The sequence below is a fragment of the Ornithodoros turicata genome, chromosome 6, assembly GCF_037126465.1.
Source record: "Ornithodoros turicata isolate Travis chromosome 6, ASM3712646v1, whole genome shotgun sequence".
Lineage (NCBI taxonomy): Eukaryota > Metazoa > Arthropoda > Arachnida > Ixodida > Argasidae > Ornithodoros > Ornithodoros turicata.
In genome coordinates, this window is record NC_088206.1 from 68,098,626 (window position 1) to 68,124,654 (window position 26,029).

At 47.5% G+C, this 26,029-nt stretch overlaps 1 protein-coding gene across 1 annotated transcript; it reads right to left on the reverse strand.

Annotated features, from left to right (window-relative positions):
- Nucleotides 1-578: 578 nt before the first annotated feature.
- On the reverse strand, nt 579-24,022 carry LOC135398258 (uncharacterized). The gene is made up of 5 exons (XM_064629681.1): nt 23,844-24,022; nt 3,937-4,075; nt 3,670-3,815; nt 1,264-1,393; nt 579-825 (listed from the first exon to the last, which is right to left on the reverse strand). Exons 1-5 carry the CDS (start codon nt 23,938-23,940, stop codon nt 579-581), a joined length of 759 nt encoding a protein of 252 aa, XP_064485751.1. The 5' UTR covers nt 23,941-24,022.
- Between the last annotated feature and the right edge of the window lie 2,007 nt (nt 24,023-26,029).

The following is a 26,029-nucleotide window of genomic DNA, read 5'->3' on the forward strand; positions in this document are numbered from 1 at the left end:
ATAGCGCACGATATACTAAAACTCACTACTATTATGGCTGATTATTCCTATCTCCGACAGAGGGCGTTTCCGTCGGAATTTTCGTTCAAAAGTTCGCTTCCCATGCGAACGAAATTCTGACAACTATAGTCAGTGACAACATAAGTCATATCCTTGATCCCGCCCTAACACAAGAATCCCTCCGCGCGCGCGAATGTAGTGCGGCGCGCCCAAGTGGGGACTGGGGGGAGATATAGAGAGCTGGCACTACATCGCGAGGCGCGGGTGTCGTGCAAAGGCTGGTAGCCAATCGCAGGAGCCCTCCACGGATGAGTGGGCGGTTCCAATTGTAGGACTTAAGTTGTCACTGACTATATTCAGAAGCGCCAACCAAGAGGCCGAACACAATTAATCGCGAATGTGGCGCCATCTGCAAAATGTCACGTGACGCACAGTAGCTTTTATAGCCACGAACAAGAAAAGTTTCACCATCAACGTACCACGCACATTATCACCCTCAACAAACGCGTTAGATCAAACAGCAAGTCTCGTCGAAGAACAGTGTACCAGGACATAGACCTCCAGTCCTAAGAATGCGTTTAGCCCTCTGCAGATACCAATTTAGCCATGGGCGAGAGCAGGGACGTTACTCTCGTGGTAGACATATCGACGAGATGTTCTGACGTCGCTTTGCACGCCTCGAAGTCCGTCCTGTGGTTGATGCACGCAATCTCTATAAAGTCGCCAGCGGACCGTGTGAGCAACTTCTTGAGATAGTCCTCCGCCTCGCTTCCGCAGTCTTTCTTGACGGCGTCTCCGGAACACTGGAGGTACTCGGCGAAGTTACTGCGCATGAAAGCAAAAAAGAATTTGAGGGTACTTGGGAACTTCCGCACCGTCCCGTGTTAAGTTCACAGAAGGCAGTGTCATCCTATCCAGATGTCATCACCCGTGCCGCAGTAGAGCCTAGTAACCATTGCCTGGGTATCTTTTTCTATAATATTGTACGTTTCAGGGGCTGCCAATACTGACGGCATGGTGTTGTCACAAGGACACTTCGATTTCTACTAACAACTAGCTTACCGACTCACAGCGACTCCAAGAGTTACTCATTCAATGGTGCAACTATTAGTAGCGTACTGAAAACCTATATCGTCACAAAAGTATATACCCAAATATTCCCACAACCTATGACATGTAAAGCAGCCAGCGACCTCTTGCGGCTGACTCAAATGCATTGAATTATGTTATAGGCCAGGATCAAGAAATGTATTAGCACCTCACCAGCAAGACCTCCCGACCCTAAGGTGGGGCTCGATGCTGGCGCTGTAGTCCAGCGTTAGGGTTAACTTCTTCATGCATTTGTGCAGGCGATCTCCCACCTTGTTCATACAAGCAGCGTGCTTGAGGAAATCTGAAAAAAAAAAGAAAAGAAAGCCGTTCTCAGTGAAGTCATTGAAAGATGTCTTAAGACCGACATATCGTCGATATAAATGTAGGGATCTTTGGGATCTCTTAAGAGTGGCATCGTCGATATAAATATCCAACCGCATGTCCAAGACATTTTATATGTGCTGCAGAGCAGCTGCTGAGACGTCTAAACCAATACCACACGGGTATCTATTGCGTTCCTCCTCGCAAAGATAGAGCGAAATAATTAAGGCGGACTCGTGCGGTCCAGTTAACGTTCGCGCTTCCGGAGAGAGTTGATTGCACCGTCGCAAAATTGTTTTCTTCGCTTTGCTTTCCTCCCAAGCTTTAAGGAAGTAATGTGATCGGCGCCAGCTTGCAGAACATAACGATGAAAGATGGAAGTCGAATATCGAAGCCTTGCAGAATCGGGCTGCCAGGTTCTTTTTCAAACAATATTCACCTTACACCAGCGCAACCTCACTCAAGGTCCGAACTGAGCTCACCGACCGTAAAACACGTCGCATGATTCAACGCCTGTCATTATTTCACAAGTTCTATCACTCTCCCGCGCTCCGCAGTAATTACATCCGCTCCCCTTCTTACCTTTCCCGCCGCGTTGACCATCAACATAAGGTACTACTAACTCGGTCACGTACAACATCATTCGAGGCATCCTTCTTTCAACGAACATCATCAGATTGGAATAAACTCCCACGGCATATTGCAGAACTCACGGATCATATCCAATTTACCAACGAGTTAATCGCCGAGTTCACTTGACCATTGTCGCTCCACATGTACACGCACATCATTGCTCTCTAATGTAGATATATTCTCTGCTTTTCATCTGGTTATAATCTTTTTTTGTCTGATGTCTTTTTTTTTTCTTTTTTTTTAGTCTATGTTCATTGTTTGATGTATAGTGCCAGTGTGTTGCATACGTGTTCACTCCCTCATGTAATGGCCTAAAGGCCCCTTGGTGGACCAATAAATAATAATAATAAGTCACTGAAAACGTTAGCCAGCTGTAGGACAGGAACCTTCTGGATTACCGGTCCAGAGCTCTACCAATTCAGCTAAGCTAACAGGCCTCTCCAGCGACTTCCAGTGTGCGTCATCTGAAGGCACAAACCAGTCACTCTCTCTCACTGAACCTCCTTTCACTCTTACATTTTTGCTCACTCATACACACTTTCATACGACGGGATCGACGCAAGCGGCAACTGTTGAGCATGAGAGAACTGATGTTCTGAGGCTGGAACAACATAGAAGGGACAAATACATACAAAGCCTCAATTTGCCTAAGAAATTGACGATGAAAGATGGAAGTCACTGAAAAGGTTAGCCAGCTGTAGGACTCGAACCCACATCATCTGGATTACCGGTCCAGGGCTCTATCAATTGAGCGAAGCTAACTACGCCTCCCCAGCGACTTCCAGGGTGCGCCATCTGAACAGCTGGCTAACCTTCCATCTTTCAGAGTTAATTTCTTAGGCAAATTGAGGCTTTGCATGTATTTGTCCCTTCTATGTTGTTCCAGCCTCAGAACATCAGTTCTCTCATGTTCTCTCATGTTGCAGAACATGATAGCAAACGACATAGCCATTATTTTACATTCTCAAGGATCTGGAAAATTGCAGTAGGCTTGTCAATTTTATTGATCGCAATCAATTCCCCGACTATTACTGTAGGGAATGACATCAGTTTGGCCCAAATATCGCGTGCGGGCGAGCCGAGAGAAGCGATTTCGTTGCATCTCCCATACACTCCCATGTATTGAAAGTTCGACAAACTTTAATTCACCAAAAATCAGGGGGAGGCCTTCAAAAATATGTCATTCCCTAGATAAACTCGAGGAGAACACGAATTCGTACCATTGGTAGTGCATTTGAGAGAGGGAAATGAGGGTGAAATCCTCCTCCCCCATGTAAAGGCCCCATAGGGCCCCTCCCGAAATATTTTTCTGGCTACATTGCTGTCAACGAAAATACGTTCATCGTCAGAATTTCTACCATGAACCACTGACAAACTCTTATACCCTTGATCTTCATTAATAATTGAAAGCTAATGAGCATTGAACATGAGCAGTAGCGCCTCAAAGCGTTCAACGTGTCAACCTGTCCGATGCTCCAATGTCCCGTACAATGGATCCAATGCTCTTTGAGAAGCTCGCACGGAACACGCCTGGTGACGCTACTCGCACGTTCAATGACCATTGGCTTTCAATTACAATTGAAAACTGCGACTGTGTATTATGCGAACGTATGACATCCGTACCGTGGTGAAGAGGATTTGTAGCATTGCACTTAGAAGACACTTCCTGACTGATGCCTTCTAGGATGACGACAACCATGCCTCTCGGCAACGGCGGTAGACACTTGGTCGCAAACTCCCTAGCACATAGCTCCGCAGCATATTCCACCCTGTAACGTGTCCAGATTCATAGAAAGTATCAAACCAAACACACAACTGTTACAAAGCTGACCACCATGTGCCGTTTCCACAATGAACATGCGTAGAGGCTGGAGCCCGTACAAGACTTACTCGCACTGTGCCAGGAGTTCTTTCTTGTTCGTCGGGACTTTGGGACCAGTTCCGAAAATGACTAAGTCGGCTCCACACTTGTCCAGGGTTTCTGTATCACAGCCAATCTTCAGAGGCACGGCGGCTGCAGTCCCCAGACCTGCAAGAGGAACATTAAGGCTCGTTTAAGTATACGTACTGCTACAAGGATGACCCAACGAAGACCAATAAATGCTAGCTTCCGAGCGGAAAATATCATTACACTCAAGCTTTCGTAGAACTCGTAACCACGCGTGTTACCATGTTATCACTGTTTTCACTGTCACCGCCATGGTAGTGCTTCGACGCGTACAGAATAGACCTCTCCCTGTTCTGATATCTAACTATACTGTCTTTGTATTTGCTTCCGGTGCATAACCATTTGCTTCAGGTATGTAACTGTTTGCTTTGCGTTCACTTCACAAGTGTAATAGACCTCTCCCTGTTTGTAAACAAATGACGTCATAGTGTTCGACAGCGCCACCAATTTGGTAGAGTTGAACTACGCTCGAAGCTACTGGCGAACAAGGTCGCGCCCGAAAGCCACGGTCTTGAGGGGATTACGATGGTTCCTGAAAGGGACGTGACCTTCGGTCCTACTTGTCTTTCAATAGGATGCAGCGAACAATTGTCCATTCGTGGAACCCAGCCCTCCCCTTCCGATTTGTTTCGGTTTCAGTCTGTCTACCAACGCCATGACGACGTTTCTCGGGTAGAGGTCTATTGATAACACATCATCCATTATGCTGCCAGCTTCTCCCTTTCTCCTGCGTTAAGGGAGGGGGGAATATGTTTAATAGAAAGAAAACTGGGAATGTCAACCAGCTTGATCCCAGCTTGCTATTCCACAAAAAAGAAATTAGAAAGAAACAAACTCAAAATAAACATTTCAAAAATATAGAACAAGAAAGAAAGGAGAACAGTCAGTGCAGCATAGGCACAACGTGGCGCGAGAAAGCCCGGTCAGAGGGCAGTCGTAAGGCCCGAATCTTGCAGGAAGCGGAGCAAGGCTGTGGTGACGTCCCACTGAGTAGGCCGAGTTCGGGGCCAAGGAGGGTGGCCATGGACATCGTGCAGCGCCCAAGCTGTATGAAAGGACGACGGAGAGGTTGCCGTTGGGGAAGGTGCTGCTGGCAGTGTGGAAGACAATGTGGAACATCGGCCACTTCACCACGGCTGGAACATAAGGGGGAGCTAGATTGGCCCATTCTGTATAGCAGCAACGGAGTGCGGGCAACGTTGAGACGGAGGCGGTGCAGAAGTGATTCCTCGCGGCGACTGCAGTGACGCGCAATGAAGAAGGCAACCGAGAGGTCGATGGACTGCATGTGACTGTTGTATGAGGCAGCCTCAGATCGGAACGCTTGGGCACGGGCAGCACACCGGCGACGAATAGATAGACGGAGAGGCCAAACTGTAAGGAGCAGACGTGCAGTGGCCGGAGTGGCAGCTGCGTCTGCGCGTGTGTTACAGGTCAGGCCCACGTGACCAGGTACCCATTGGAGGGACAACACATGACCATGGGCGCGGAGCCTGTTGTACGCAGGGCGGATCCAGGATTTTTCTGAAGAGGGGGTCCAGCCACGGACAGCATGCTAGACACGCGGTCTGGGGTCAATTAAATACTATGTGAAGACAGAAATTAAGGAGGGGGTCAGGATGTCCAGACCCCCCTCTAGATACGCCCATGGTTGTACGACTGTATGACCAGGCTGGGTATATCATGTATGAGGTTGGGACGGGACGACATCAAGAGGAGGAGGGACGCCTTTCTGTCGGTGAGGGCGACCCATTTCCCAGGTGGCAAGTCAGCGATGTATTCCAGGGCGATCAGGGCGCCGAAGAGTTCAGCCTCATGGACATGGATTAGGGCAGTTTGTAGGACTGGTCGAGGGACAACTACTGGTAGGCAGCATTAGCCAAGGTGTTACGATACTAGGTCATTCGCGTCGTGAGGCAACTCATGAGCGACGCGACACCGGTTGTTCTACGAATTAATCCTGGATTAATTCCGCGGAATTAATTCTGCCGATACCTCAGTACGCGGCAGGCCATATTCAACGTCCTTCGCGAAAGACGACGTATCAAAGCATCTTGCATCCGGAAACCAGGCCGATGGTGTCATCGGACGGACTCGAAGCCACAACGTTGGGATCAGTTCGCAGACATGCTATCCATTCATCCACGGAGGTCGATCTTGCCAACGAGTGCTTGAAGACTTTCTGGTTTACTGACAGACTTCAGACTTGAACCAAACTGGTATGTGGTTAATCTGACATACCCGCAGGCTACACGCTGTTATAAAACTCGCTTTCTCTTATTCTTCCTACCATGACGCGCATAAAGCTACGTTAGCACAAAAAGCTGACCGGTTAATCCGCACGATCCGTCCCATACCATCCACCCTGGCAGGTCATACGTCGTCACAGATGACCTCACCAAAGACGGAAAGCAAGACACGGTTCTTTTTCTTTTTCTTTTTTTTTTTTTTTTTCACTCTTCCATCCAGCACCTGACCCACATGGCAGTGGCATACAAGTCTTCATTTCCTCGTTCGCTAATGCAAGACTGCCATGCGACCTTTTCATGCAGACCTTCTTTGAACGCGTATGCCGAGTTGTGGACGGAAATTATGACGCCGGATACACTGCTAGTTCCGCTAAGGAGGCCACATTGCGGACGGCGTGGTTCGTCGATGATTCCATCTGTGATTTTCCTTTAGGGTTATCGGCGACAGTGTGCGGACGATGTTACGTTGCTGTAGGAAGTTGCGGAGATCTATCGTCCACGGCTGTTGGGGCTGTTAGGAGATGAGAGATGCGATAAGGATTAGGCTTGGCTGCCTTTTTTTGGAAACCACTGTTGCGTCACTCGTGGATGTAGTGCGTTAGATAGTGCGAGACGCGAAGCGAGATTAGAAGGGTGTTCATATTTAGCGTATAGGATTTCTAAAACGTGGGCGGAATTGTGCGCATTGACGCAGATGCGGTGCTGAATAGGCCTTAAGTGCTGACCTCGTTGTCCCCTCGGTGGATGTCTTTCCTGCAGAGGTCTACGCAGAAGTTCCGAGCGTCAACATTATCCTGATAAAATATTAGACGTCAAAAGCTTGATCCTGATCCAGTTTCTCCGAGCTTCCGGGAAGGTGACCCGGCTTCGAATCACGGCACCGGCAGTGCTGCACCAGTGGCGCCCCTACCGGCGACGTTTCGGAGAAACGCCGGCAAAGCTCCATTTGAAATCAGCCCCAGGTGGTGTTACTCTAACGGTGCTTTTTGCTTGCGACACGCGAGGGCGCTCGTGCGTCGTAACATGGCCGACTTCGACTCGGGCAAGGACGTACAACCCCATCATGCTGTCATCCAGCATCAGCCAGTGAGGACCAGTCTACAGCAACGCATGTAAAAGATGCGAGATTGCACGCAACCATAATGCGCCCGAAAGTAGACGGGCGATTCTTTTCCGTTATTTTCTATTGTGAGCCGTGGCGGAAATGCCATATTTGCAACAAACACTCGCTCCCGTGCTCCGGTATAGCAAAGTGGTCGGAGGAAAAGCATCGCTATGCTGAGAATCACCGAAGCGTACAGGATAACATCGCATGCAGCTTAAAAATAGCTCCGCATATATACTAAAGAGATTTTTTTCCAGCGAAAGTTCCTAACCGAATCGTACGTATGCGTAGTATTCTACCTAGCCGGGCGAAGCGTATCTATAGACAGGGCAGGTGGTGGACGCTACAATCATAGAAGAAGAAAAAATAGGGGTCAGATTCACGGCATCCGACAGGAAAGAAGTACGAACCGTCTTCTGTTTTGGCACAGAGATGAAATTTCATTAAAGGAGCAAGGAAGTGATATTTAGCATTGCTTTGAACCCTCCATTTATAAAACGGTCATAATGAGATGGCTTATAGTGCTTTGTACTGGGTGTATACAATATTTTCGCTGTGCAGTGTTATTGTGACTGCGCGATCCAACTTACAAAAGCGCACGGAGAAAGCAGTCATCGGCCCGTCCTTATCTCCTCGCGTGACGTCAGCAGGCCTGCGAACAACCAGAAGTTCTCATTGGCCACCGAAAATTCGTCTGCTACAGAGCTTCGGCCGCATCGTGCAACGTCATGAGTCACCTGACTGCCCCTATTGGGACTGTGAACGTCACGGACTGACGTCGACTTGCCTCGCTCACTTACATGCTCTTTGATAATAATAATAATAATAATTGGGGGTTTACGTCGCGAGACAACTGAGATCATGAGCGACGTCATGCTCTTTGAAGGAGTAGAGGGTTTCTCGGGTAAGCGAGCCTAAGTCGCCATTTCCCCACCCATTTCTTCCTATCTGGAACGTCAAACACCGGAGGCAGCAGTATGCTGACCCATTGTTATCAGCATAAAAAATGCCACACCCGAATCTGGGTCCATGCAGAACTTGTCTGGATATATTTGCTCCAAAGTTGGCTCATAGCGGATTGCAGTGTGCTACGAATCCAATCCAAGTCGAAGCTGAACCGCAGCCGCCGTAGCCCGAAGGGCCATAACGTTTCACTGTGGGTTTAAGCCGTTTCTAACCCATTTATCATTTTTTGTATTGTTGACTCTATGAGTTGACTCTATGAGATGAGCCACAGGAGATTGTGTACTCATCTTCCTAAACTTTCCCTAAACATTTATCCCGCTCGTTACCCCACTTGTTATTCATTTTATTCACTCATATTAGAAACACTGATTTGTTATAGACACTGGAAAAATCAGCCGGGCAATTCTGGGTCACAATATGGCGGCTTCGGTCGTTGACGGTGGTTCGCGGTAGGCTTGGAGCACCCAGGGATCTCTATACGGTAGAGGCCTCTCGCACGTGCTGCAGGGGAGCTGGTCCCGTCGTTCCTTCGCAAGAGCTCATCACATAACCCGCGAGAGCATAAAAGGTGAAACTGACTAAGGGAATTTTTTTACTGCGCCTTTAAAGAACTGCAATCGAAGAGGAAGACAGCGAATGCAAGTCTGAAACTTATCCGATGACCATTCAATTATTTTCTCATAGAACCACGATGATATATGACGTCCACATCACAGTAAGGTCTTGTGTAGACAGACAAATAGACCCTGTATGCTCTCTTTCAATAATGTTTTCCATCCCCTCTTACATTTGCATAAATGCGAGCTACAGGGTCTTGTGGACGAGAGGAACTGGCTCTGGCTTTGGCTCTGGACGACGTCATGCGGGTCCTGCTTCGTTGACTGTTGCAGCACTGCAGTGCCCGTAACATTCCGGTAATTTGGAACAATCTTTGAAAAGTCAATGACCTCCATTCGATAATGAAAAGGACGAACACATACAGCCATGTGCCTTCCACTTCCCAGTTCCGGAATATTAAAATGCTTCAACCGATTCTATTTATACGAATTCGACTGGTCCATCACAAAGACTGACGGACTATGTGCTACCGTGCGTGAAGCATTTTCCACTATTTGCATTGCATCAACACCTATAGCTGCAACAACAGTAACCTGCTACAACGTCGTCTGAAAAGAGCTCATCTGTGCATACGCAATACAGCTCCATAATGTCCGCATTGAAGAGCGAGCGTTGCGCCTGGTTGCGTATGAGATAACATCGCGAGCAATCAATTGGACACGTCACAGTATGTGCCCTTTTTCGCTCCTCCTTGCCACGCTTCCTGGTAGACGTGATTCTATTGTGGACGTATGACGAATGGCCGTGATGATTGGCTGACCCCCAAAAGTGACGGCTATAGACGTTTTTCTGTGGCAGCCTGCTGAGCGATCATCGCTGTAAGCGTAGCTGAGTGGAACGCTCTGAGTCGGCACGGTGAAAAACTAACGTATAGAGGACATAGCAACTTGGGAAGCTCTGTTTTCATTGTTCCTATGCCAGCGTTGCCAAGACCTTTATGGAGCATTTTGTGCCAGTTTCAATGACCACAAAGATGCAATTCTGCATGTGTACGCGGTCGACGTCTTGAGGGGGGGGATATGTTTATTATATAAAAATAATAATCTTTAAAAAAATGATGTTTATTATATAAAAATAATAATCTTTAAAAAAATAATGTTTATTATATACAAATAATAATCTTTAAAAAAATAATGTTTATTATATACAAATAATAATCTTTAAAAAATAATGTTTATTATATAAAAAATAATAAATAATAAAACTTGATAGGGGAATGTGCCGACATCTAGTCTTACAGAAGAAAGCCCAAGGAAAACGCCCCAACGGAACAGCTGGTTCCAGGACTCGAACCAGGGTCACCTCCCAAACTTGGTGTGAAAGGCGATCGTCTCCGCCAATAAGCCACGTAGGCTGGTCACGTGAAACGGAGCGCTGAAATCTTGATGAAATTCTTGCCTTTGAAACGTCGTTAAAACAACGCTAGTTTTCAAGTATAGAGACGTTAGAGAAAAACATCGCATCGTGACTAGAAAGTGACAGAAGCGCTGAAATTTTTTTTAGAAACGCTATTTTTACGTCGCTAAGATTAGGGCACGCTATTTAAACATCGCCATTATCCGTCACGAACTAGCGTGGACGGGGTACCTATATCTCTTCGCAATCAGGAAGACGCGGTCGCGTTGGGTATGGCACGCGCAAATATTTGAAGATCGAGTACTTGAGTGCTGAGACACAGCCTCACTGGGTCAAGACTCAAGGGAGCCAAAGTAACACAATGGGGTCAGGGAGGAATAAAGCAATGTGCGGACACACCTTATACGCGTAAATCTACTCCAGTTACAGTGCCGGGGTAATAACAGTAGTAATAAAAGGTAAATGCTTATCTGCATATACTCCAATCCAAACCGCCCTGGTGGCTGTGATTGTTGTTGCTTTCTCGGTATAGTGGGTCAGGTCACGAGCTAACCAGTCGAGAGCGTCAAAACTAGAACGTGCACTGTTATTATCGCTTCTTTTTACTTTCGGTTTCCACTTTCCGTGCTCCGATAGAGGGCAGTGCAGCTATTGACTTCGAGCGAGTTCCGTCTACCGGTTTTGCGGTAAGTTTAAACGAAGCGTACTTCTAAAACGTTAATTTACGTTTTGTTGATAACGCGCATTTGGTTGGATACACGAAAGTTCAGAGTACGTAGATACAAAGTTTACAGCTGTCCGTGCACATCTGACCGGGAAGATATTTTGCAGACGACAACGGCCAACCTATACCAAAGCCAAAACAGAAGACAGTGCTGTCGTCTGCTTTAAGAGATGACGAGAACCAGTGAGTCAAGTGGTTAGATGTGTCGGTTTGCTCGAGTTGCAGGAAATGCACCAGGGTGGTGCTGCGGCGTTTGAGTGGTTGTGCACAAGAAATCCGCTACATCTCATCGTTCGCACTTAATGATAACACGAATCGCTTCGGAATCACGTGGCTGGAGAAAAGTCTTCTTGTCGTGTTTGGTCTTCGTATAAGCGAAGTGAAAAAGCAGCTAATTTCAGGACCCCATGTTCCAGACGGTACAGGTAACCTGTTATCGGGTACACCGTGAACATTAAATGGTAACTAAGTCATTGCATAATTCTATCACCCAGAATATTTCGCAAAGTACCATGGGACTCTCTCGTTTTTTTCTGATGACAACATGGTGCCTCCATAGGACTACCTCCATAGATAACTGTCGTAGCAAACTCCCCTTGTTGAAGCGTTGTTATCCAGTATGTGAGTTTCCGTCAGTGTAAAGGGGACTACCCCCATAGGTAGTTCCCCTACTTGATGACAACACACACGCCAACTGCAGGATTGTGTAAAGAGGACTACTTCCATAGGTAGTTCCCCTACTTGATGACAACACACACGCCAACTTTAGGATTGTGTAAAGAGGACAACTTCCATAGGTAGTTCCCCTACTTGATGACAACACACGCCAACTGTAGGACTGTGGGACAAGTGCAATGCCTGCCCACATCACACTTCAAAAATAGTACTGCCCTCGCCCTAAAAACGAAGAGCGGGCACTACATTACTGGCATCTTACACTGTTAAGAGGCAGGACGACTGGGAAAGGTTTTGCACGTTGCATCGTTATTGCAGGTTTTTCAAGTTGTCCGAGACTGCAGAACATTGTGTATTGTCATCAAGTAGGAGAAAGATCAAGAAAAGATCTTCCCGGAACAGCACCGCAAGCGGTACTGCCCCGACGACCTTGTTATCGGCCGCGCGTTCAAAGACACGGCACACCCGGGGGCGGACCGCGTTATCAAGGGGCCCTTCTCCAGAAATGAAGGACCGGCTCCCTTTCGCCTCCCTCTACCACGAAAGATCGAAAGAAAGTAGGAGAAAGATCAGGGAAAGATCTTCCCGGAACAGCACCGCAAGCGGAATACCTATGGAACATCGTCTCCGCGTTTACTGTGGAATAGTGCACACAGTGCGGAAACAGCTGTAAATTTTGATCGAAATTGGATTCGCCGGTGTCGATTGACTCTCGGTGACCCAGATGGTGGGAGCGTGGCTGCGTGCACACATCATTCGTGAGCAGTGGCGTGCTCACGCCGCTGGCTTACCTCGACTCGGCTCTTTGATCATGATCAAGGTGGGCGGCACATCAAGTTCTAGTAAGCAGGGACTGTGGTGCCCTCCGTATAGCGACTCTTCCGGAGTGCCGGGATTGTTCTCGTGGTACGGCACATAAAAAGGCAATCTCCCCTCGGGAGTGTTGTTATCTGGTATGTAAGATTTTTTTTATTACGCGTTAGAGCCGCGAAGCAACTGTGACTATGAGTGGCGTACAGGTGTGGATAGGTGGAGAGAGGACAGCAGGAAGGAGTGGGGGACAGGGGGGTTAGTATGCATCCTGGGCCGACTTCAGTGGGAACTTTGCAGACATTCGTCTAGAAAGTCTACGGAAAACCTCAGACAGTACAGCCGATGGTAGGATTAGAACCCATACATTCGTCCGTCCGTCTGTCCGTTCGTTTCTTTGCGTTTGTTGCCATGTTAGTACCGTAGTTCTAATGTATAGAGGTCATAAGTTACAAGGTACTGATCAACTTGGTTGACTCAAGAAACCGCAGCAGAGCCTGCAATTTGTGCGACCGCTTGGCGGTGTGCTGGCCAAGGACCTAAAATTTTTCAGCGTCTAAAGGGCGGGCATCCAGACGAACCAAGCTCACTTCTAGGGCCCTACGACTGTCGGCGTACTTCGAACAATCGAGGAGGATGTGTTTAGACTCTTCTATGACACCGCATTGGCCGCAGTTGGGGGAAGCACACTTGCCCAGTTTGTGCAGCAAGCGAACGCTATTCGGGACGTTCAGTCGAAGCGTATGCACAAGGGACGCAGCAGGTCGAGGTAGGGCTGGAAGCGCTTGGAATCCGAGCTCAGGGTCAACCCGAGGTCCACATGGCGTATCGGTGAGCTCGATCATGCCGCATATATATTAGTCCACTCACCGGATAACATCACACTTAGAAACAGAGGAGGTGTGATGTTATCTGGAAAGAGCGCGCTAATATGCGGCATGATCGAGCTCACCGATACACTATGTCGACCTTCACGTGAATTCGTAGCCGGGCCTGTACGTCTTATGAGATGATTGTAAATCGTGAGTTTCGAGGCCCCAAATGCCGAGCTATGACGCCCAGGAAGTGGTGAACATTTGTTGTCTGAGCCTGTGAATAATACTGCTGGTGTCACTCTTGGTGAAGTAAACGATCTTCAGTTCAGCTCCGAAGTGATGGTGATGTGAGTTGGGGCTGTGAGTTTCGACGCAGTCGAACTGGCTACCCCAGTATACGCTTACACACAGAAAGTACAAACAGATGAGAGATGACGAACAGGGATGATGATGACCTCATCATCGTTTCTGGCGGGGTACTCGCAGCTGCGCCGCGAAGCAACTGTGACTATGAGCGTCGTACAGACAGATGGTGAAGGACAGCAGGAAGGAGTGGGGAACAGGGGGCTAGCATGCGTCCTGGGCCGACTTCAGGGGGAAATGTGCCGAAATTCGCCTGGAAAGCTCCCTGGACAACCCAGGGAAGACTCAGGGAAAACCCCAGACAGCACAGCCGGTGCCAGAATTCGAACCCCCGTCACCTCCCAGTCTCTACGTGGAAAGCGAACATCCTAACCACTATTTTTTTTTCTGGGAATAGCAAGCTGCCATACCGGTGGCTAACCTTTCCCTCTCATTTTTTTTATATATATAATAAACATATTCCCCCCCCCCTAACCACTATATGTCACATACACACACACAAAGAGACGATGATGAGATGGGGTTGATGCCGGCCAATAGGCTGGGCGCTACCCCAGTGCCATTTGTAGATAGTGAGAGATGGTGATGGAGATGAGGATTCAGGTGATCAAAGCAGGGTGGAGAGGCCTGTTGATGACAGGAACTCCCAAAGGTGACGGAGACCTTGGTGCATATGAACGCTACTGGACCATGGACCCAGCACCTTGCCTCTGGTAAAGGGGCGGTGGTCGATTGCATGCATTCCGTGCTGCAAGATCTCGCGCTCCCCCTGGTATAGTCAGGGCAGTCCATACGTAGGTGGTGCAGGTCAGCGCGCACATTGCATGATGCACAAAGGTTCGATGGCGCACGCGGCCAAGGCGCTGCCTTAACTGGGGTAAATGCAACATTCAGCCGCATACGGTGAAGAAGAGATGCGTAGTGTCGCGGAAGGCGATGAGGAAGCGACAGAGAGAGAGAGACGGATCCATTGCGTGGAGCAGAGGGTAGGGTGTCATGTCATGCAGCCACTGTGATCTCGTCTTGTCTGCATATTGTAGTGAAGATAACGACACGTCAGATGACGACGATGACTCGCGCCACTCCCGCGCGGCTGTCTGAATAAACCTATTCCTACGGTCACGCCTACCTGCGCTCTTCCGCTCTACATATTTGGTGGAGGTGCGGGGCACCCTTCGTTGAAAGCGCTGTTGTCGTGGCCATCTGACGCCCCAGCCCCGACCCTATGACGAGACGACGACGAAGCCCCGACCCTATGACGAGACGACGACGAAGCCCCGAAGATGCCCCAGCCCCGAAGACGCCCAACGACGCCCACGACGGCAGCGCCCAGTGAGGGATACTCTCGACACAGACCCTGTGGAGGCAGCACAGCGTCAATTCACCAGCGCCCCATCATCGCCCACCTGTACACCATTTGTACGTCACCGCATCGGGACACATCTCCATCATTCGCCCCCACCGTTGCCTTGCTCATCATCGTCGACACCTGTTGTGCCCCCCATCGCATTGCATTCTCCATCTGTCGTGCCCCGGAGGTCACGCCTCGGGGAGGGGGGCAATGTTACGACGACGACGACGGTGGTGTTAGCAGCGGCGGGCGCATGTCACGCGCATTATCATTCTGTCATTAAATCATTGCTATCACGACGCTGTGCTGCCCGCATCATTTGGTGACATGCTTTCGATATACGTCTCCTGTGACCACACCAATTGGGATGTCGTCCTCCCTTTCGTCACCTTCGCCTATAATACTGCTCGTCAGCGTACCACTGCATACAGCCCCTATTACCTTCTGTACTCCCGTGCTCCGACCACAATCTTGGACACTCTTTTTCCTTGCCCCCCGCACTCTGATGACCCAGACGTGGTTCTCGACGCGGCCGCCCATGCCGAGGAGACTCGTCAACTCGCGCGTTTGCGTACCTTGGAAAATCAGGACACAGAGCGCTTTCGGTACGACGAACGCCATCGGCAAGTCCGCTACGAAGTCGGCGACGAAGTCCTTCTATGGACTCCGCTTCGTGTACCCGGCCGCTCATCGAAGCTTATGAAGCGCTATGTTGGCCCATACCGTGTCACTCGAAAGCTTTCACCCCTCAACTATGAAGTGACGCCCCTTACCCCACCACCTGATCGTCGATCCCGTGGCACCGAAGTCGTCCATGTCATGCGGATGAAGCCTTTCGTCACTCTCCCTGGCCACACACCCGAGACCACGGCTTCACAGTCCACCCCTTCCGACATCACCGGGCTTCCGTCTTCCGAGGGGGGGCAATGTAGTGAAGATAACGACACGTCAGATGACGACGATGACTCGCGCCACTCCCGCGCGGCTGTCTGAATAAACCTATTCCTACGGTCACGCCTACCTGCGCTCTTCCGCTCTACAATATATATATAGCAGAGATAGCACAGACAATGGGCCCGACGGTCCCCTTTGGGCAAGATGATAGAATGGGCTGAAGGTATCTGATGATCACCCGTATAGAGCATCCTGGCTGCAGCCTCTTCATTGCCGGGTATGCCCACATGACCAGATACCCACTGTAATGCTATATGCCACATGAGAGCTGGTGCATTAGCGTTTCAACATACAACATTACTTTTGTGACTTCGTTAGCATCTCGTCTCGTATACGGACAACCCAATATTCGCTGTTTTGCAAACTTCGGACGACCTTCCACGTAATACCCCAGCACTTAATCACACTCAGAAAAAAAAAAAGATCATTCAACGTTACACAGCTGCGTAAGTCAAAGCCACTTAGAAAATATCGCCTTTTATATGTGCTTCCAAGGCCGAGACACTTCGTGACTACCATATATGTTCAGGGTAGTGGCTTATGTAACAGAGGCTATCATAATGGGATATCGACGTTATGCACGACTGTTAGGCACATAAACGTGGTCGAGGTCGAATTTGTAACAAGGCGCGCTTTTCTTTTCTTTTTCTTTGACTTCATTGGGGTTAACGGTCTTTACCCGCCGTACTTACAAGCGTAAACGTACACAGTGGGGCTTTCAAAATAGTTGAAGGACAATGTGCTCACGGCGTCCCTTACAACGGAACGGCAATGACACGAACCCAGCACGCGCTTAAAAGTGTGGGAGGCTGCAATCCAAGACCCGATGTTGTCACCTCGCAAACTTTTACACACGCACGTGACTGACACAGGAATAACCGACGTGTTCTTAATGCAGCGTGGTTCCACCTTTCGTATAGGCTTCGTTGCTAAGGTGATCGCCTTACAAACCCCACGCCGGGGCTGGGAGGTGACCCTGTCCTTGAAGAGAGGGGTTCGATATTCCCGATTGCGGAATTCTTCATCTCGAAATTAACGGTCTCGAAACAAAGAAAATGCCCGATTGCTTCGTAAGATGTTGTGTCGTGTTTAAAAATTCTATACAGTCAAACTCCTTTATTGCGAACACCTTTTTAACGAAAATGCCACTACAGCAAATTTTTTTGCGGTCCCGCTGGAGACCTATAGGTCCAATAATGGACATCCTTTTTAACGAAAATACCTTTACTGCGAATTTTTTTTGCTGTCCCCTGAGTTTCGTTGTAAAGGAGTTTGACTGTAACACTAATTAGCCCCTCTGCTTCACAAGTTTTTGATGTCTGACGAAGTGGCTTTGGCGAATGAAAGCCACACTTTGGCGGCCGTTACGGATAGCATCGCGGACATGCCGGAAGAGCGTGTCGGTTCCGCGGCATTGGCCGTCCTGCACTGGCGCTTTTTTTTTTTTTCTGAGTTTTCCGCGACGAATCCAATGTAGGCACAGTTCCCCCATGAAGTCGGCCCTGATGGACGCACAATCCCCGTAGGCCGCTAGGCAGATCACTCATGAATACACACCACCAACCAAGCGTAAAGCGCAGACAAAGCAGAGGAAAAAAGAGCAAGGTGGTAATCAAAGGTGTACTACAGGACGGCGTCGTTGTAGGAAAGAGCACACTTTGTGTTTGCATTCGATACCGAAAAATAGGCAACTTCAGAAAGAACCGAATGAAAGTCGTGCACTGTTCAGCAGGTGACACTTCCCAATATGACAACACAGTGCCAGAAGGTGAAGAGCGTGCTGGCTAAAATTCGACATGGTAAAAGAACGCACAAGGTGTCCGTGTGCATGTGTGTGTGGGGGGGATTCGAACCCACCACCTCCCAGTTCGATCCCAGGGTTCCAACCCACGACCTTCGCTACCACCAACGAGCGATGTGCTTTTACATGATCCTTCTACAGTAGGGTCATCAGAAGGCGAAAAGAGTGTCCTTGGCCTCCCCTTCCCTGGGGCTCCAAAACCACAAGTGGAAATAGACCTTGTATCGCCAACTGTAGGATGGGACCTTTTTTAAAAAAGCAAGCGCCACCTGTGTATTAGCATCGAGGCGCCACCTGTGGCACGCAACATGGGAACTTGGAGCGTCCTAGAGTATTACGAGATGACCAGAGGCGGAGGTAGAAGAAGAACAACATTCCCGGGTGTGCGCAGCGGAAGCGTCTGCTGGGGTAAACCATAACCGAAGCAGACGACAGAGCAGTGTCCCTCACAGTTCCCATGCTGCTTTACGCGCGCGCTTGGTGGCGCGCGCATCTTTTTAAAATCGTCTATTGCGATCTCCTTCCTCGCATGTCGCATCAGACGTTTCGACTGTCGTCATGCTATTGTCAAGCATCTATTGGTTGCATGCTTTCCTCCCTTTTAGAAGCTCTTTGCTGTTCCCTGGATAAAAAATCACGGGATGCCTATGTAAGCTGCTCGCACGCTAAGTGGGCGTACATTTCCATATTTTTCTCTTCTTTCATCATCATCATCATTTTTTATCTGAACCAAAATTCTGATTCGTTTTCGGGTACTCAAACGCAAATGTACGCGAGCACATGAACTTTTTTTTTTTTTTTTCGAAGCACTAAGTCATTACGAAGTTTGGCTCTATATTGTCCTTCTATTTCTTTACAATCTCTCGCTTTCTTCGCACTTTCTTCATTTCGCTTTGCCGAAAACTACACGGATTACTTATCACGCAACAAAAAAAAAAAAAAAAAGTCGTCTGACAACATCGTCGATCTTTGACGAGCAGCAGAACAGATAATATCACTCACTCCCATATGCCCGGGGAATTTCCGGACGCAGTAAAACCCGTTGTCGGTCTGCTACGCACGCGAGCCGAGTAAAAGTAAAATAAATTAGAACGATGTCCGAGATGGTGTTTCTGCGAACAGGTCGCGCGAATTTCCAAGCAGACGAACCTCGTAAAAAGGGGTGCACGTTTCGGATGCAGGCGGAAACGAAAGGAAACGGGGAGAAAGAGCCGTCCAAGAATTAAAGGCTTAACTCGCGCGCGTGAGAGAAAAAAAAAATGCGTGAGATTTGTGCACGTCTTTGTGGCTAGCAAGAAAAAAAAAACCGGAAGCGGAAACGCCCTTGTTTCCGTAGAATGAGAGGGCGAAAGAGACACACGCTGAAATAAATAAAAGATAGCAAATAGTATGTACAAAAAAAAATGCTGAAAAGAGAAAGTGTTACATAATCTATGATGTGCGATTGTGTTCTTGATAAATGAGATACGGGTGCGCGATTGTGGTGATTAACGAAGGTACTGATAGGCTTCTTTCCCGACATTTTTGATAATTTCTTTATTATTATTGTTATTATTATTGCTTTCTTAATTTTTAATTGAAGAAATGCTTCTGCAGTTTGGATGCCTCGTACACTTGCAACCAGGGTTGCGGAGTTGCCACTCCGGAGTTGGAATGATTCCGGAATCATTCCAGATTTATCAGAGCCCGGAATGGAATGGGAATGGAATGGCGGAAACTGTCCTAGGAATGGAATGGGAATGGAACTAGGCCGCTTTTCTTTTATTGGTGGAATTAACGGAATGGAATGGGGTTTGCCAAGCCCATTCCAGGAGTGGGAATTGGTCATACCGTTTCATTCCGAGGAATTGAAAGGAATGGAATTATCACAAATCTCAATTCCTCGGAATGGAATTGGAATGGAATTGATGGCCGCCTTCCCCAACCCTGCATGCAAACCACTTTTATTCGGATATTTCATGTGGTACGTGCTGTGAGCTCTTTCCATAGCCCGGAATCCTTGACCATATAGGGCACTTAAGAAATGCTGGAACAATTCGGAGTACCGTAGAACGCCCCTATAATTACGCATGATGGTTCCGGCATTTTTTTTTTTTTCGTGCGTGTATTTATACTCATTAAATACTGTAACAATTGTCATTCTTCGAGCACGTTCTTCCAGTACATTAGCGCGTTCTCTTAATGGAGCTCTTCTGGGTCCGCTGATTCTAGGGTGCGCTCCTCAGTACTCCGCAAGGGAAGACCATTGAAGTCTACCGATTATTTCTTTTATGCAACAGAAACACCTCAAGAAACAACAACTATATACTTCGTGGGTTTGCACAGTATCGCCGACGATGACGCCATCTGTGGCAGATAATCAACTGCCTCACCAGAGCGCAGATAAATATATATATAACACCTCATAAAAATGAAGTAAGCGCACAATTATGACCTAAAATTAGAGGAAACACGCATAAAATCCAGGACTTTGTGCACTATAATAGCGGCTGATTTTTGTGTCAAGGAAAACTTAAATAACCTAAATAATGAAGAGAAATATAGCGAAAGTTTCGTTTCGTCCCGTCTCGTCATTTCGTGCTCCCATTCTCTAACGCGGTGATTGGATATGTGTAACGACTTCAAACACGAGCTTCTGGCTAGACGTAAGAAATGTACCAGACAATGGGAATCTCGTTACAAGCTAAGTTACGGTATAAAAGACACCATTATTACCCTAGCCACACGGTAAATTTAATGCATTAAAGGGAATGGCATTTACTTCGCCTCCTAACCAACAATAAACTCGAATGACATCGTTCACTCCCCTGATTAGTTGAAAAAAAAGGAGGCGTACGTCTTTTCTGTTGCAATTATTTTCCGCATAATTGTCATAAAAAGACGTACGCCTCCTGTTTTCAACTAATGAGGGGATCGAACGATGTCATTGGAGTTTATTGTTGGTTAGGAGGCGAAGTAAATGCCGTTCCCATTAATGCATTAAGTTTGCCGTGTGGCTAGGGTATAAGTTGCTACTTGCTAACTAAGTTACAAGTTTGGAACATGAACCAGTAAGTAGAAAGAAACGTGTTACTTTCAAGTTACTTGCAGCGTGAGACGCGCTCTTCAGATCCCACAAAGGGTGGTGCGAGACGTTTTATACATTTTTTAATTTTTTTTTTTTTTTTACAAGAAAGGTGATGAAACTTCAACATGGGACAAACCAAACATAGGTCGCGCTGAAGACTGGGATGTGGTGGGTTCGAACCCCACCGCCAGCTGTGCTGTCTGAGGTTTTCCCTGGGCTTTCCATCAGACTTTCCGGACGAAAGTCGGCACAGTTCCCCCTGAAGTCGGCCCAGGACGCACACTAACCCCCTTGTACCCCACTCCTTCCTGATGTCCTCTTTCTATCTGTCCATATCTGTATTCCGCTCATAGCCATAGTTGCTTCGCGGCGCTAACACATAATTTAAAAGGAAAAACAGGCATCGGAATTTTATGTTCGTCAGAAGTGACGCCAGAGTTTGACGCAGGGAGTTTGTTCAACAGAGTCTCTCTCGCCAATAACGACCAAGTAGAGAAATACTTTTTCCCCTGAACAGGCAGTGAAACTGGCGTGTAGAGGAAGTAGGGTGTTCCTTTACAACGCAATGCACCACATCCATCAATGGTGTCACAAACCCTGTGAGCGAATGACGCGGCATTACCGGCAAAGATTACCGATTATGACAGCTCTCGTGGTTAAAGCTATCTGGGTTAATAGCCTATCCTATTGCTAAGTAAAAGCATTGTAAAAAAAAATTACTGCGTTTCATTGTGCTCGAAGAACAAACGGCTGCCCGCAAGCGATTCCAGAAGAATGCGTGATTCCCATGGAACGATCCAATTCCGATCGTAAATCTATACACCGGACGAGTGATAACAATGTGTGAAAGGAAAGTAAAAAATACGGGGGAACTGCGTTGATTATTCTAGTGTACCCTTTGTAGTATTATGGTAAAAAAGAGTTCATTGAAATGTCCTTCAAAGGAACCCGCGTATGCAAAGGTAGAAGGGTGACTGTGAAATTCACAGTGCATGTGATTATGGCGCGATGTGAATCCACGTTATGATCGGATTGCGCGAAATTATCATACGAGATCAGCTATGTAAACGAAGATAAGATAAGCGGTAAGGGTGTAAAAGGTTGTTTCAGGTGCATTGCCCGTGTCGTCAATTTTGCCTCTGAGACGTTCTGCTCTCGACTGACAATGTCGTAATTGATTATAAGCTGCAATTACTCGCCAATTACTACCCACTTTTTAAAGTACTCTGGCCTAAAATTCACGCTTAGGCACTGTAAATAGGCCCTTGCAATTAGTCCCCAAATTCGAAATAGTATGATTTATTTAGCCCACGAAAGGACAAATGGTTGTGTAAATGCATTCGGTCCCCGGCATGACAAAACCTACTCCTTTTTTCTAAGAGTGTACGGTGTTTTCATTACACTTGTCAGCTCCCTTAGTGTTTTTCGTGCTCACTCGAATGTCAGCACTCAATCCCTCCGTAATATGCATAGGTCAAGTTGCTTTGCGGTGCCAGCGCTCAACCACCATCGTCCCAACATTTTCCCCGTTATCAGTTCCGCAATCCATCTTCCATACCAACCACGTGTCCTTGACTCGCCGAAAATTACATCACATGCTGCATGTTTGAAGTGTGACGTAATCGGGCCCAACAGGTGCAACGTCCCCAGCCAATATCTGATTAAGCAAGCCGGTCAGATCACGATGTTAGTAGGGAGGAACTTCGGAGCAACTACGAAACACGCCTTCGCGTAATCCAACTGATTAGCTAGCAGACGACAACAAAAAGCACTCGAGCAGACGACGCGAAAGCAGAGCGGCTGTTGCAACTCCCCCTGGCGACAGGTTCTGAGAAAACTTGCGGGTATAATAAAGCACGTATGAAGCCGGCAATTATGAGATAGAGTGCGATGGCACGATGTTCCGCGTTATCATCAAAGAAAGAATTGGCAAGTATTTCGCAAGGCGCACCAGCTCCAAGAGGTGGCTGTCGTCTGCAATGTTAATGTGCGTTCGTGTACGAGAGAGCTGCGATTTATCGTGGGTTCTGAAGGTAACGCAAAACTGTTGCTGTACTTCAAAAATACAGTTTTGACAAGAGTGTGCTTTTGTGGAAAACATACAAAAAATAGAGGGGGTACGATTTGTAGGGTAGAGAAAAGCTGAACGAAGTGAAGCTAGTGGTTTACGTTCTAAGGATATAGGAAGGAAGTTTTCCAGTGCCGTCCCCGAGCGTTTTGGGCCCCCAAATGCGTGTGGTGTACGCTATTCTAATGCTCCCTAATATGGTTGACGCAGTCAAACCGGTAAGGAAACCCACCGTAAATATGCAGGGTCCAGGTTCGAATCGTGCTAATGAAACACTTTTACTTCTTCGACTTCAAAGCAATAGGTATTGTCATAATAGTCCAGTTTATTATCCACCAGAAGGAAGCAAAACCTTTGGGTCGCTCTTCGTTCTCATTAGAAAGAACAGAAGAGTTAGAATGTATATAGTACGGGATTCTCAATACGAAATATTATGCGCTCCACGATATTTTCTACGTCGATATTTACCCATAGCATTTTTACTTGTCCTTGTACACGTACTGATATAACTCACCTTTGCGATACGTAACGGTCACGTAATACCGAACAGAAATAACGATACTTTTCTTCTTTTTACCAACTGAGTTTTACAACCTTTCAAGCTCATCTACGTGCAATGTCCTTCTTTCACGACATTAAAGCGCTGAGGCTGCTATCGGTCAGAGGCTTCGAGATCCCAGTCCACCTTGAACGTGAACCGAGCAGATGAGAACTCGTGATTGGTTTCCCATATCAAACACCCACCAAATCCACGGTACATCGCTACTGTGGGAAAATGCAACAGTGCGGTGCGCTTACTTACACGGGGGACCTGTTACAACATGTTCCGAAACTAAAAAGATGACATAAAGCCCTGACTAAATCATCTGACTCTGCGCGGATCCAGCATACGGATCTTTATGGTGTCAGAGTTTAGCAGACACTTACCCACAAACAGAACAGTAGCCAGGAAGATCATGACTTCCGTGTGGTGATGACCCGATGGTGCCAGTCCCCAGAATCCCTTTGTTTCTTTTTTTACCATCAACCCTGGACTTTCACACACACACACACACTTTTCGGTCGAAACCGGCACAAAATCCAAAAGATTCGCTTCTATACGAGAAATCCACGTTTTCTGTTCGTCTGCGGCCTGCAATGTGGTCGTCTGCTACCTACAGGTCTACAAGATGGCGCCCACACTTTCGATAGCGTCGCTTTTTTGCGATCGTCTGCTCCAAAATGTTTTTCCTCCAACTTTCTCCTCTCCGTTTATACGTTTTCATTTCGTCAGGTTCATCTGTTTTCCTCCTGGGCCGCTGACCCAATTTTTTGGGCGGCGAATCGAACGCCACGCCGTGGCAGAAAAGGTTGCTGTCGTCTGCTTCCTGCAAGTGGCCAATGACGACGATCTGCGGCAGACTCAAGTAGGATTGCTATTGGTCAAGACTGTGCACGTTGACGAATAAGTGAATGGAAACCGTATTGTGGTGGACAGTAACTGCTGTGGCGATGTTGAAACTTTGCTTCTTAAATTGCTTCAATTGTTTTCATAAATATTGCATTAGTTTCGTTTTCGGTATTGCAGAAGAGATTGGTAGCAATTTGCGGTAGGCAGGATTAAGACACATTCGCCATAACCAACTCAATATCAGACGACTCATCTTTCGCGAACTGTCTTATTGAGATACAAGGCATTCGCACGTCGTCAATTTGCCAACCCCCTGTACGGAGTCGTCGTAAGGGGTCGTCGTCATACACAATTCATATGGTGCTCCACCACGGTCACTTAACAGAATAAACGCAGATCCCTGCCAGTAAATGACCCCCATAATAAATATACCATGATACACTCCGCACTGGCAACTGGAACATTTCCTCGTTGGGCGTCGAGATTATCTAAGAGATAATTTCGTACCAGAGGGCCAGTTATACTTGCATAACACCAGGAGCACCACTATAAGTATTATAGACGAAACAATTACGGGCGCGTGCCAGTGCACGCGACCTATACAGATAGATATGTCTTTGTCGATGGAACCCGGTACACCATTACAACGGTATGGAACCATTACCACGGTACCATTACCATTACCCAGTACAGGAACAGTAGCAGAAATGCGAGTTTGATGTGGATTGCTGTTACGTGGTTGAGATGGCTATAACGTGCCCATTGGAACCAGCCTGAGTGGCGTAGTGGTTAGCAGGACCGCCTTCCACGCCGAGACTGGAAGATGACGCGGGTTCGAACCCCAACACCGGCTGTGCTGTCTGCTATTTTCCCTGTGTTTTCTGGCAGGCTCCCCAGACGAAAGACGAGACGTAGTTCCCCGTGAAGTCGGCCCAGAGCGCACATTAAACCCACTATCCCCACCACTCCACCCTTCTGTTGTCTGTCTGCCGGTCAGAGCCACAGTTGCTTCGCGGCGCTAACACGAGTCTGTTTTTTTTAATGACCATTGAATGCGTGCAACCTTGTTATTCGAATTCCCGATTGACGGCTGTCCTTGTTATTCGAATTCCCGGCAGCAGGTGAAATGGTTGGATATAAAGGTAAACCATATACCTGCTCAAGTCAATAATGTGGCTGTACTTTTGCTTGACCAATCCCTGTTTCATGAGCACCACAGTGTGCATGAAACACACTAACTATAGCATTAGCACCATGGTGGATACTGTGTGCAAATGAGCTTGATTAACACGAAATATCGTGAAGTCATGGAACACTATCCGTCGCTTAAAACGGCTTAGCCGACGGCCCGGTACAAGCGCTTCTGATAATTTCTGATCTGTATTTTGTGATGAGATGTCGTGCCAAGTAAGACTTATTCGCCTCGTGTTTTCGAGGATATACCTAACTGTTGACATGGCACACCAGCGCTATGAGACACTCATGTTTTTTGCCCGGACGGCATGTCAGTCAGCCATGTAACATAAGTTTATGTCAGCAGCAAGAAAAGGCGCTGAAAATTTATGTTCTTGAGAATTTAGTTTGAAGACATCGAGTACCTCAAGCCAAATTTCCAATGCCACATATGCCGATAATTTTTTGAACATGTTATCAGATTCATTCAACTTTACACCGAACTTTACACCTCTTCAACTTTACGTCAAACTAAACTTACTAAACACTC

Excerpts from the sequence above, each read along its gene's own strand:
- LOC135398258 (XM_064629681.1), bottom strand. The coding sequence starts at position 23,940 with ATGGTAAAAAAAGAAACAAAGGGATTCTGGGGACTGGCACCATCGGGT. Across the intron at positions 4,076-23,843 it reads GGCTACTGTTCTGTTTGTGG|GTCTGGGGACTGCAGCCGCC; the intron begins GTAAGTGTCTGC and ends TTCCTCTTGCAG. Across the intron at positions 1,394-3,669 it reads TACAAATCCTCTTCACCACG|ATTTCCTCAAGCACGCTGCT; the intron begins GTACGGATGTCA and ends TTTTTTTTTCAG.